This window comes from Cavia porcellus, unplaced genomic scaffold (genome assembly GCF_034190915.1).
Source record: "Cavia porcellus strain 051 isolate PalLab524CR breed Dunkin Hartley unplaced genomic scaffold, mCavPor4.1 scaffold_1, whole genome shotgun sequence".
Taxonomy (NCBI): Eukaryota; Metazoa; Chordata; class Mammalia; order Rodentia; family Caviidae; genus Cavia; species Cavia porcellus.
In genome coordinates, this window is record NW_026947484.1 from 44,927,781 (window position 1) to 44,940,978 (window position 13,198).

Below are 13,198 nucleotides of genomic sequence, written 5' to 3' on the forward strand. Positions count from 1 at the left end.
GTGTTGCCCAAGTTGTCTCAAATTCATGGGTTCAGGGAACTTTCTGCCCAAGCCTCCTAAGTAGCTGGAACTGACATTCACCTCCAGCAAGAATTTAGTGTTAAAACATGAACCCTCGGGGATGGGGATTTAGCTCAGCAGCATAAGCGCCTGCCTTGCAAGCAGGCAGTCATGAGTTCGATCCCTGGTACCGATAAAAAACGAAAAAGACAAAAAAAACAAAAACATGAACCCTCATCACAGTTCAAATAAAGAATGGAAAAAATGATACTCACCAGAAAACATTGTGTGAAGTTTTTCCAACACTTCTACTTGGTCCAACCAGACGTCAGATATAAACACAAACATGGCATCTTTATTTTCATCTTCAAGTTGTTTTAGTTTTGCAGAAGTCTTTACAGATGTATTGAAAGGCCCTCCAAAAAAATTAATATTTCCATAGTATGCCCTATGTAATTATAACATAATTATTATCATCAACCTTACGGTCTCTTCACCAAGAAGTTACAGATGTGCTGAATGTCACAAATCATGTAGAAACACATGGAAAATGCTAACAGCATATTATTAAATTACAAAAAAAAAAAAAAGAAAAGAAAGAAAGAAAGAAAGAAAAACTGGTTACAAAAGAATGCCCGGGGCTGGGGATTTAGCTTAGTGGTATAAGCGCCTACATGGTGAGCGTGAGATTGTGAATTTGATCCCCAGCACCAAGAAAAAAAATAAGAATGCCCCGTATGCGTCCTTTTATATTACCCCAAAAAAGAGAGCAGAGAGAAACCTTCACCCCAGGCCCTCCTGCCCCAGCTCTGGAGCCTCTTCCATTGCCAGCCTCCTGTGCCCAGGTGTTCTCTGTCCTCTGTCACCTCTTTTTAATGAGGCCAAAAAAAGAGTGCAGTATCACTCTGTCCTACTTCCCCTGGGACCATAAGCCTAGCAACTCAAATTATTCATTGTGTCCACAAGACAATTATTATCTTCTACCTTATATTCTCTTCACTGAGAAATTAGGATGCCTGCAGCACTGTGGGTGTACAGATAGATTTTAGCTAGAACCCATAAGTAACAAGAAGCCATTTATATGCACAATATTTACGTGTGTATATTTAAAACAGTCTTAATAGTTTCTCTGTTTGACAGAATTAAAGGTAATATTCTTTTAATGGTGTCTTTATTATATTTCTAAGTGCCTTTTCCCCCCAATCATAGACTACATTAGTAATATAAAAAAAAAAAAAACTCCGTGTGTGTGTATCTGTGTGTGTGTGTGTGTGTGTGTGTGTGTGTGTGTGTGTGCATTTGGGATTAAACCACCCTGCTTTATGTGTGCTCCACCACTGCACATATCCTCAGAACAAAACGGTTATGACTCAAATACTTACAATGCAACACAACAGCTGGCCAAGTCAGCAGGTTTAAAATTAAGAGCACATCACTCCTACTAAGAAATCTTGTGACTTTGGACAAATTACTCAACACTCCTTAGGCTAAACTCTCCTGAAACACAGCAGCTAGACTCATACTCATTACACGAGGTTTCTAGAAGCTATAAGAGATAATGTGCAGAAGATATTTAGGGCATACATAGTTCTTAGTACTTGTAAGCACTTGGTCATGGGTGCAGTTATTGTTGCTGACACAGTATGGCAAAAGTAAGGCCTTACAGTTACAACCTTACTGTCACTAGAGGAATTTGGTAAGCACATATAATTGTATGACTCAAGTATACACCCAGATGTAAACCAGAGTATCACAGAAAGAAGCACCAATCGAGGCAAACCTAGAGAAATTAAAGCTGAGAAAAGCCTTTCTAATATCTTCCTTGGTCCATGGAATTTAAGGTACAAAGAAGGAAGCAAGTAGAAGACCTGACTGTTTACAGGCTCCCAGCAGGTAACGATATCAAAGCAGCAGCCAGCTGAGACCAAGCAGGTCACACAGCCCTGCCCTGGGTGCACGCTCCCTGCAGTGCACTGTTGCCAGGTGCAGACTCAGGTGCCCTGTCAGATATGCAGCTTCAGATATACTAGAGCTTTGTGAGAAGCCTCCTAATTTCTATACACTGGGAACTAATTTGAAATGTTGTTGAACAACTCAGTGGGAAAAGAGCACACTGTATTCAATCCTCAGGGCCCCAGCTACAACTTTCACACCATCATTCAGCCTCTGCTCAAATACTTTGTGTGTGCCTGTGTGTGATACTGGGACTTGAACTCAGGGTCTCTGCACTAAGTTATATCCTCAGCTCTTTTGTTCACTTATTTATTTTTGAGACAAAGTCTCAGTTACTAAGCTTCCCAGACTGGGCTCAAACTTGGGATCTTCCTGCTTCAATCTCTAAAAGTACTGGATCACAGACTACAAATGAGCACCACCATGTCCAAATTTTACTTTGAGTAATAGGGAACTCGCTTCACTCTGAAAGGTTCTTTTGGAATAGTTCTAATATTATGATGCTTTTGCTTATATCAAGGAGCTACAAACTATCTCATAACAGTCATATAACTTTTTTCATAAAGACCTTTATGTAAACATGGTAATTACATTCTTCTAAGTGTTTTCCTATCTCTTTTATCTCACTTCTTACCAACCTTATAGACAGGTAAGACAAGTACCCTGGAAATCTTCCCCAGTGAAAGCAAATGTACAGACTTGTTACTGTCACTAATCTCAGGCCAATCTGCCAGTTTTCAGCTATACATATAAAAACTGGGTCTTCCAACTCTCATTTTCCATTGCTCTTTCCATCTTAACACAGAGCCTGAGATCTTGTAATAATTACAATAATACACATATATTTACTGCCTTCAGTATTATCAAGTTCCTGTAGAGTTTAAATCAAACATTTTAATACCTGGTAGTACTGGAGGGTTCAGTGGGTGGAAACCCAAAAGCATTGACATGAAACACTTGATCTTCAAACCATCCTGAAAAAAGATGAGAAACAAATCACTTCCACTTGCCCAATTCTCTCTCTAGTCTGCAAGGACAAAACTGTTATACAAAGCAAAACTGCCAGGCTAGAGTCCATGCCTGAGAGTTAACTACAGAATCTGCCAACCCCACTGGCCCTCATTTAACAACTTCAGAGCCATAGTCTAAATCCTATCAATAGCTGGGCTTGGTGGCACACACCTGTCATCCCAGCACTTGGGAGGCTGAGGCAGGAGGATCACTGTGAGTTCCAGGCCAACCTGAGCTACTTAGTGAGTTTAAGGTCAGCCTCAACTATATGGTGAGTCCTGTCTCAAAAATAAATACATAAATTCTATAAATTAAAGTTCATTAACTAGAAAGCGATTCTGAAGTAAAGCACCTTTTTGGTGCTAAGGGGTTATACTTTTTAATTCCATAGTACATGCTGGAGTATAGAAAAATTACATACACTATATATATGTACTAGGAAATGTTTCATTTTATGACCCTATTAAAATCTAACAAGTTTTTTCCAACTTTATTGAGGTATAGTTCACATACCATTCAATTCACCCTTTAAAAGGGTACAACTCGGTGGTTTTTAGTGTATTTAAAGGGTGTTACTCCTATTAGCTTGAAAACAGATCTATCATCCTGGAGAGGTTTCTATTTGCCTATCAGGCTGGGTTCCTTTATGTTGACAAAAAGATGCTGTCATAATCAATGTCTTCCTAAACTATATTATGTGAATATATCTCACCCAGTGTAGAAACAGTAAGACAGGAAGAGAGTACAGTGACTTACCTTCTGCCAAGACAAAGCACGCCTCTGTGTACAAACCACTATGGAACTGGTACACAGCTGCTGAGGAAAATTGTTCTATTTCTATGTCTGAAGCAACAGTAAAGTCAAAATACACACTGAGCCCAAGATTTCTAAATTATGTAATTCAGACTTCCATGAACAGCTTAGACTTAGACAGTTTTAGATTTTAATGTTCCCATGTTTACTTAAAAGGTAGTTTGGTAATACTGTTTTGATCATTCTTATCCATATTTTAAACTTCCTCAGTGGTTTATCTGAAATTCTCCAAATAAATACGATTCAAAGTCCTTTTTTGTCTCTTAGGATTGTACTTCTATTGTTTCAAATACAGTCAGTTTCTCTAATTCATGTCACATATTTTGTTTTATGTTATTTATTTTTTTGGTGCTGGGGATCAAACTCAAAACCTTGCACTTGCCAAGCAGGTCCCTATGCCCTGCACCCCCATCACTACCACCACTTCCTAGTACAAGGATCGAACCTACGATCTCACATTTTCCAGGCAGGCACTTGTATCACTGAGCTAAACCCCGGCACTCACATAAATTTTAAAAATATACATTTTAAAAAGTAAAGAAGGTGGGAGTGGTGACACATGCCTGTAATCCTAGTGACTTAGGAGATGGAGGCAGCAGGATACCTAAGCCTAAGAATTTGAGACCAACCTGGATAACATGGCAAGAATCGGTCTCAAAAAACAACACAAAATAAAAGGATATAGCTTTACTAAGATCTAGTTGTACTGTTCCAGTAGGATCTTCCAAAAAAAATTTCCCCTAAAACAGAATTAAAAGAAACACATGTACATTTATGTAAAAATAAATATTATGAAAAACTAATTAAAATATTAACATTTTACAACAGAAGAAAATAGAGCCAAGAACACATTTTTAAATATCAGCGTTTCCCAGCCGGGATTTTCAGTAATTTGGGGACCTCAGACTAATGAGTTAACTGACCTAGAACTGTCACAGTGTCCTGAGGAATGGCTGCTGCAGATCAAGAGCTAGCCATAGGCACCTGGACTGGCCGAAACAGGAAGGCCTCACCAGGTGCCTCTGCCTGGAGCCACAGCCAGCAGGACACCAGGATGTGGTCTGTAGCTCTCAGTTCAACCAGATGCTGCTGGACGCTAGTTTCGGACTATGCAAATTGGGCACCTGGACAAGAAACCCCTTCCTGCTGTCTACTCAGGAAACACAGATGAAATGGTCATTTAGTGTGTGAAGCGAGTTTCCAGTGAAGAAAACCTTCCTGTGGAAATGCTCCATGGCACCAGCATTTCACCAACCCAGCCTGAAAAGAAAAACCTGCTGCTTACTGAAGTTTAACTTACCTCTTTTTTTCCAGTTTAACTTTTACTTTATTAGTATGTATTTGCAGTACATAACATTTACATTCCATGAATGGATTGGTACATGTACATAACACATGTACATAATATACTTTTTTAAAAATTAAGTTTATTGGTACTGTTTAGATATACATAATGGTCACATTCATCACAGGGAATTTGTACCTGCACATGATCTACTTTAGTTCCACTTTTTAACTTACCTCTTTTAACTGGGTTATCATTCCAAGCACAATCACATCTCCGATCTTGGTTGTACTGCCCAGTAAACTTTCTATTGTTTTAAGCTAAAATAAAGCACAAAAAATTCTAAAGATTAAAAGGGCATTAAGAAATTAATTTTTTCCTAAGTAAGTAAATTTGGATGTACATTTTGGTTTTTACAGGCACTTAACAGTAGAAAATCAAATAAAACTTAGAAAGTTTATATACAAAAAGCTAAGATGCCACACTCATGATGGGCTAAAGAATTATATACTATAAGTAATATAAAATACTATATGAATTCAAGCTTTTACCAATGACTAAAACCTTATGACATATCATTCTGAATTAGTATATCTTTTTAAAATATAGAATATCAATTTTATATATTTGACTGATCAGTACCTCTCCATATTCAGTGAATTTTAAAAAGTTATATTCTAATTTTATTTAACATATTGAATAGTTGTCATTATTAATTACATTTTCCATCTAACCTTTACAATCTTATCTGAAAGTTAAAGCAGTAAGAATTGGGACACCATCTTTAAAAATTCACTGAGTTTTTCTATACACATCTCTAAATCTATATTAATAACATACATCTAGACAGTCAGCCATCTGTATCTATGGGTTCTACTTCAGTAGATATAACCAATTTCACATCAAATATACTTGAAAACAAAACTGTGCCTGTATTGAACATGCACAAATATTTCATTTTTGTCATTATTCCCCAAACGGTATAGTATAACACTCAGAGTGCTTATAGTGACTTAACATTGTAAGTAATCTAGAGATGATTTTTGTTTACTATAAAACAAATTTAAAAATAAAAGAAATCTAGACATACATAATTCCACCATCCCCTATAATTACTTAATATTTGATAATAGGAGTTTCATTTAAAAACTCAACTCTAGGAGTCAGGGATATAGCTCAGCAGCACAGCATGACAAAGGTCATGAGTTCGATCCCTGGTACAAAAAACAAACAAACAAACAAACAAACAAACTCAAGCCTAACGCAACAGAGAATGAAACTCGACAGATTATTTCTAGCCGGGCCATATTTTTAGTTTGCCAAGGGAGGTTACTGCTCAGCTACTATAAATGGATTTAAATAGGTAATGAGCCAGCATAGCTGCAGAATTAAACCAAAAGACTGTAAAGAACGAAATTCAGCTAAGCCTCAAAGTTTCTTTGGCAAAGAGGAGAAAAAATTGCTTCTGAACAATGAAATCTGAGTTGCCATAGGAACAAAATATATACGAGAAAAACTGAGAGGTCTTTGGTAGGAAAATGTAAATAATGTCAATTTTCTTTCTTTTTCTTCTGTTTGTTTTGTGACACCGGATCTCACTATACACTTCAGGTTGACCTGGAACTCACTACATAGCCCAGACTGGCCTCAAATTCATGGTGATCACCCTGCCTCAGCCTCCTGAGTACTGGGATTAAAGGGGTGCACCACTATTCCTGGCTCAATAATGTCAATTTTCAAAAGTCAACCCAATTTCTAGTCTAAGAGCAGTTAAAGAAACTGTGAAACACTACCAATGTTTTCTCCCTGCAGTGCGGCCAACATACCAACTTGAACATCACCCATGAGTGTTTCTAACAGACTGCTTTTCTAGAGTCCTGATCTACTGCGGTAGAGAAGTCATGAATCAGAAGAGTCTGGGCCTCTTCAAAGCCTCATGGAATCGCTGAGGCCAGCATTTGGCATGCTGACGAGAGGGACAGCGCCACGGCAGTGCAGCCAGCCATGTCACTGGAGCAGCAGCAGAGCGCGCTGGAACCTGCTTTCCACAGTGTACGGGTATATAAGGGAAAAGAGCGCACACTTCTCATTTTTATCCTCAGAAAACAGCTTCCCGTCTTCCGAGCCCCTCAGGTGTGTTCAACCCTGGGCCGGGAAACAGTCTTATATTCATTCTAGAAATGCTTCCTTAGTGTCTTCTTTAGTTAGTGTCTGTTTCGGGGCTGGGGATTTAACTCCATGTTTCCTTAGTACCTTAAGTAAAGTTTCTACTCCCAATCAAGGAGCACATGTTAGCTGAACAAGTGTGGCAGTGTGTGCACTCCTCAGGGGACCAGTGTTTGTTAGAGGAGGGAAGGCCGGAAGAGCAATGCTGCAAACTGGCCAGAGCCAGTGAAGCAGCCCACAGATGCGCTGGGAGACTGGGGGACATTCTGGGTGGCCACAGCAGGTGCAGGGGGCTGTACTGGCCTCAGAAGGAAGCAGTGACTTCTGTCAGAGTTCAGGACACAGCTCTGGGTGTGGGGCTTTCTCAACAGCTGGCACACAGCCAACTGGTTAGCTGAAGTGCAGTAGTTATTTTCATTTAGAATTCAGTCAACTGAAATTAAATAATAAATATTAATTTTGTATACTTACAACCTCTCAGGAAGTAGGATAATATGCTCACCTGGAATTTGCTTCCCATTGCATCAGGGTGAGAACCAACCACTGGCGGAGTAAATAATTCATGTCTGTGGGTCCTCTATTAAAAAAAAGATTCAAATGAATTACTGAAGCAGACATTTAAAACTAAGGTTCATTAAAATAGGAAGAAGACCAAACGCTGCCCTAAAATTGTTACTATTACATATTCTCTACAAATTTGAAAATGAAAATAATTCAAGAGCATACAGATGTCTAGTAAAATCAAATTAAAAATTGAAAATTTCACAGACAGCCCAGGAAGGCCTGGGCCACAGAAGTGCTCCATCTTGGCCAGGGATCAACTCAAGGATGAACACGTGCCTCAGGCGAGGCCAGTACAGGACACACTCAGCTTCTGCAGAACTACCGAGGAAGAGGAGCTCTCCTTCTGAGAATTACTAGAGCTGCCAGTGCAGTTTTTCTCACTCCTTGGAAGGCTCTTACTTGAAAGTAGTCAATTATTAAAAAGAGCAAGACAGAGAAAGCAAGATGCCCTGTGCCACTGTGTGAGCACCTGGATCCAGTCATGCTTGAAACCAGCAGAGCTCTGGACTTCTCAGTCACCCGAGCTAAGCTAACATGTTCCTTTTTCAGATTTAGTCAATTTGAGTTGCTCTAACTTCAAACTAAAAGAGCCGCTATAATATAGAACTTCCATGCCAAGTCAAGAAATTTATGTTATAGACAACAGAAAATAGACTCAGAAGGATGATAAAATCAAATTTGCTTTCAGAAGGTTAATTGCAATGAAAATATGAATGGCTAGACATGCAGTCTTTTCATGGCACAGAAATGATGCTCAGAAGGTCTAAGTCAGATTTCCAAAACAACCTAGCACTTTAAAACACTCTTTGTTTTTGAGACAGGGTCTCACAATGTAGGCCATGCAGGCCTCAACCTCACAGGAATTCTCCTGCCTCAGCCTCTCAGGTGCTGGGGTTACAGGCATAAACCACCACGCTTGGCTGCTTTAAAACATATTTTAAACACATAGAACAATATAACACTGTAAAATATAGTTCTTAAGAAACAAATGTGGAGCCAGGCATGGTGATGCATTTGCTGAGGCAGGAGGATCATTAGGAGGCTAAGGCCAGAGGACTACCTAGTGAGACCCTGTCTCAAAACAAACCAGCCAACAAACACCAAAAGAAAACAAACAAAATTACTGAACAGCTCTGTGATAAGCCCTGTGAGTTGGGTGTATTGCCACATTCGAGTAATCCCAGCACTCTGGGAGGTTGAGGCAGGAGGATTGTAAATTTGAGCCCAGTCTAGGCAATTTTAGCAAAACCCTGTCTCAAACTAAAAAGTAAAAATAAAAAAAAATTTTAAATGGGCCTGGCATGTAGTTTTAGGTGCAAAAGCCTTGGTTTCAATCCCCAATACAATAACAACAACAAAGAAAGCAATGTGCCAAACCAAGGCAGAAGAAATTAACAATGAGTCTACAGGCTTGTAAGAGAGAGAAACACTGACTCCCCAGCAGGGCCAGTTCTTTTTTTTTTTTTTTTTTTTGGATACCGGGGATCGAACTCATGACCACACACTTGCAAGGCAGGCGCTTAAGCCACTGAGTTAAATCCCCAGCCCCTATAGAGCCAATTCTTAAGGAGACATTTCTCTGGGCACAGTCTAACTGGAAATCAAGAAGGGCTTCAAAATAGGAATCTGAGAAGGGCCTCCCAAAATTAGCATAGTTTTACTGTAAACATCAGGGGGAAGAGCAGTCAGCAGCACCAGCAAAATTACAGAACGTCCCACATTTCAAGCTGGGTGTGGTGGCTCACACCTTAATCCAGCACTCTGGGAGGCTGATACAGAAAGACAGATAGTTCAAAAAAAAAAAAAAAAAAAAAGAAAGACATAGTTCTAGCCCAGCCTGGGTAACAGTATAGACCTTTTTCTTTCAAAATATAAAAGAAAGGCTAAGGATGTAGCTCAATGCCAAGATCCTGAGTTCAATCCCCACTTCCCATTTTGCTCCAAGTTCTGTATTTCAGTTTTGCCTCCGGCAGACAATGACTAAGGGAAAAGAGACCAGGCCAGAATGTGTGACAGATCTCAAATACTAAAGCTAATGTGCACTTAATTCAGCTGCCTTGAAAGGCTCGATGTGAAACCAGGAGACCAGAGTCACAGCTGGGAAGATAAATGCAGGCAATGGAAGCAGCCGTGAACAGAGATCCTGGCAGCTGTCCCCACCTGTCAGGGCTCACTGCACTCACCTCCGGGCCACACCAGCCCAGCCGGCACTGCCCTCGTCTCCTCCTCTCAGGTCTCAGCCCTGAGCTCCATTTCTCAGCCCTCTACCAGCCTCTTTCCTCAGCTCCAGACGAGCTGTCACTATGCCCTCCCAGCAGCCTTTGTGCAACGCCTGGAGGCACATGCCATTGTGGGGCTCTGCCAGCACAGGGCCGGACCGGAGAACCAAGTCCCAGCTTCAAAAGTGGCGTCCACAGTGCTCCCACATCCAGGGCCACTCACCCTTCCAAAGCCCTTCCCGTGCCCAGCCTTTCCCACATCACGCCCAGCTTCTCCTGGACTATGCCTGCCTTCATGCTGCCACCCCACTTCTACCCGCCCCACCTGCCACAGGGCACTGTGTCTCCCATGCCGCCCTCATTCTTCCAAAGGATGTGCTCCTCCCCTCGAGGGCCACGCACTGAAGACCACAGCAGGCAAAGCTGGGCTCCAGAGTCTAACAGCCTGGATTCAAATCCTACCCTTACCTACTAGCTGGGATCTTTGGGCAACTCACTAAACCCTTCTGGGCCTCTGTTTCCTGTCCTCAATGGAGGATAATGGTAGCATTTATACATCTATTAAGTGTTATGGAGGAAATGAGGCAAATAATTTATATAAAGTGCTAAACACAGTATCTGGCATGTCAAAACGACATATTAAATGGCAGTTCCTTTTGAAAAAATTGTTTTATTAAGGGTGCTCTGTGGGTGTGTAGGGAGGGGGGTACTGGGAATCAAACACAGGGTGCTCTACCCCTGAGCTACATTCCCAGCCCTTTTTACTTTATTCTGAGACAGACGGGGCCTTGATAAATCAGCCAGGCAGGACCTGAACTTGCAATCCACCTGCCTCGGCCTCCCAAAGTGCTAGGATTACAGGCATTTGCCACAGCAGGTTTAAAAGGATTCTCTTCTACCTCTCTATATTCCCTATGTGGTCTCAATTACAGTCCAGTAACAGTCTACAGAACAAGCAACTTGGAATACAGAACTCGGTCCTCTACATGTCCCTGAGATTTTCTGAAACAGAGTCTGCGTTTACCAGCAGCTGTCATTTGTCAGCTTACCTGATGTAAAATGGTGTATCGTTCGCGGTACAGCTCTGCTTTGTCTCTTGCTGTTCCAAATAAATTTGGTTCAGGGTGGTTGGTCATTAACAGACTGGAAAAAGGAACAGCTGTCTTTATTATCATAAATGCACAAAGGTAGGCAAGGATTGAAACATGAGACTATACATCTTTTGGAAAAAAAGGCACATTTGAAATTAATTTAAAATCAATAGCCAGTACACTTACGGGAGAAATTTTTTTCTTCCTGAATGGTACACGAAGCGTGGAACATCAAAAGCTCCTATGATATTGAAAATATGCTCTCTGAAAAACATCCCACAAAATACAGATCTGATTTACTAAAATGTGGTAATTCTATATCACATATAATCTATTTTTCATATTTTCTCAAATCACATACATAATTTTTCTTTTTCTTTCTTCCTTCTTTCCTTCCTTCCTTCCCTCTTCCTTCCATGCTTTCCTTTTTTCTATTTTTCTTTCTGTCTGTGGGATTAAATCTAGGGTTTCACACATTCTAGGCAAGCACTCTACTACTCAGCTGATTCCCTGATATTTCATTTATTTTATTTTATAAAACAGGGTCTCAATAAATTGTCCAGCTGGTCTTGAACTTATAATCTCTTTGCTTTGGCCTCCTGAGTAGGTGGTTGATAGGCATGCCACCACCATACTCAGCTCATAATTTCTTACAGTGTCAAAAACAACAGGGATAAAGTTTTAGCTTGTGAATTCTCCTTCAAGAGACAAGAAAGCATTCCTGATATTCTCAAGAAATAAAATCAATCAAGTTAACTTCTAATTGAGAATCTAAAAAAACAAAAAAAGGAAAACAACTTATCTGCTGAAAAAGAACATATACACATAAAATATTTCTGCTAAAGAAATCTTTCTGTAACTACTTTATGATATATGAAGCATAAAAGGATCTGATTCACTTCCAACAATTTTTAAATCTAAAGTATTAAGCAAGGGCTGGGGATTTAGCTCAGCAGTACAAGCACTTGCCTGGCAAGTATAAGGTCATGAGTTCTTTTTTTATTTAAAGAAAAAAGAAAAAAACAGAAAAAATGGTAGAAATAATACAGAATTTCAAAAAAATATTAACAGTAAGAAATCACTAGTTGATAGTCTTAGAAATAGCTGTTCAAGTTACAAAATCGAAGCATAAAAAGTGGATAGACACTCAAACACTGACAGTGCAAACCATTCTGTTCAATGATACAAAAATATGGAACGCTTCATGAATTTGTGTGTCATCCATGCACAGGGGCCATGCTAATCTTCTCTGTATCGTTCCAGTTTTAAATACATGTGCTGCTGAAGCGAGCACGAGGTCATGAGTTCTATCCCTTCCCAGTTAAAAAAAAAAAAAAAGAAAAAAAAGTGTTAAGCAAAAAGTGTTCCAAAAAAAAGTTTTATAGGGCCAGAGATATAGCTCAGTGGCACAGAGCCTCCCTGGCAAGCATGAGTTAGATTCCCGGTACCAAAACAACAACAACAACAAAAAAAAAGTTTTATAACCGAAAAAGAATTCTCAAAAGCCTGACATAATGCTAGAGATTTATAGTGTCAGGGATAGAAAACTAACAAAATAATTTAATTTCAGATACTGTTCATAACATAATCATGCCTCAAAGAGTTTAAAAAAAATTTGTAACACTTTTACATAAATACCCCAACCTAAAAATAAATCTTTCTTAAAATTATTTATCTCCCAAACTGGAAATGGTAAATAAATAAATAAATGACACAGTCCTGGTTGTAATAATAAGAAAGGCAAAGAATGGTTGGACTTGGAGAAAACCTAAATTCTAGACACAGCTTCACTGGTTTCTGGTGGATCACTCTCAGTGTGTTATCTAAGGTGTCAGGCCGCTCCTTCACGAGTATATGTGAGAGCATCTTTCTTGTGCTGTGACAGAATGACTCTGCCTGACAACTGTAGCTGCAAAGATCTGTGATCATTGGTCCCCACTAGAACCACACAGATAAAGAGCCTGACAGAAATGTCAGGCAACTTCAGAGCAAACAACAGGTAAAGCCTATTTTTGGATTATAACCCTTATACTCCACCATTATGAATTCCTGTGGATGACTTCAAGGCATGACACTGCACTGTGGTATTTTAGAAG

General features: G+C 39.8%; 1 protein-coding gene and 1 non-coding gene across 2 annotated transcripts in view; both read right to left on the minus strand.

Moving 5' to 3' along the window:
* Positions 1–13,198, minus strand: part of Pole2 (DNA polymerase epsilon 2, accessory subunit) — a 35,481-nt gene that overhangs the window by 14,978 nt on the left and 7,305 nt on the right. The window contains exons 4-11 of the mRNA XM_003471802.5: positions 11,289–11,366; positions 11,061–11,154; positions 7,731–7,805; positions 5,299–5,382; positions 4,461–4,517; positions 3,721–3,769; positions 2,855–2,927; positions 276–448 (exon numbers count right to left, since the gene is read on the minus strand). Coding sequence (XP_003471850.3) covers positions 276–448; positions 2,855–2,927; positions 3,721–3,769; positions 4,461–4,517; positions 5,299–5,382; positions 7,731–7,805; positions 11,061–11,154; positions 11,289–11,366 — 683 coding nt within the window. The remainder of the gene's footprint in view (positions 1–275; positions 449–2,854; positions 2,928–3,720; positions 3,770–4,460; positions 4,518–5,298; positions 5,383–7,730; positions 7,806–11,060; positions 11,155–11,288; positions 11,367–13,198) is intronic.
* LOC111757394 (U6 spliceosomal RNA) lies at positions 12,289–12,396 on the minus strand. The gene has a single exon (XR_002791754.1). It is a non-coding gene; the product is annotated as a U6 spliceosomal RNA (small nuclear RNA).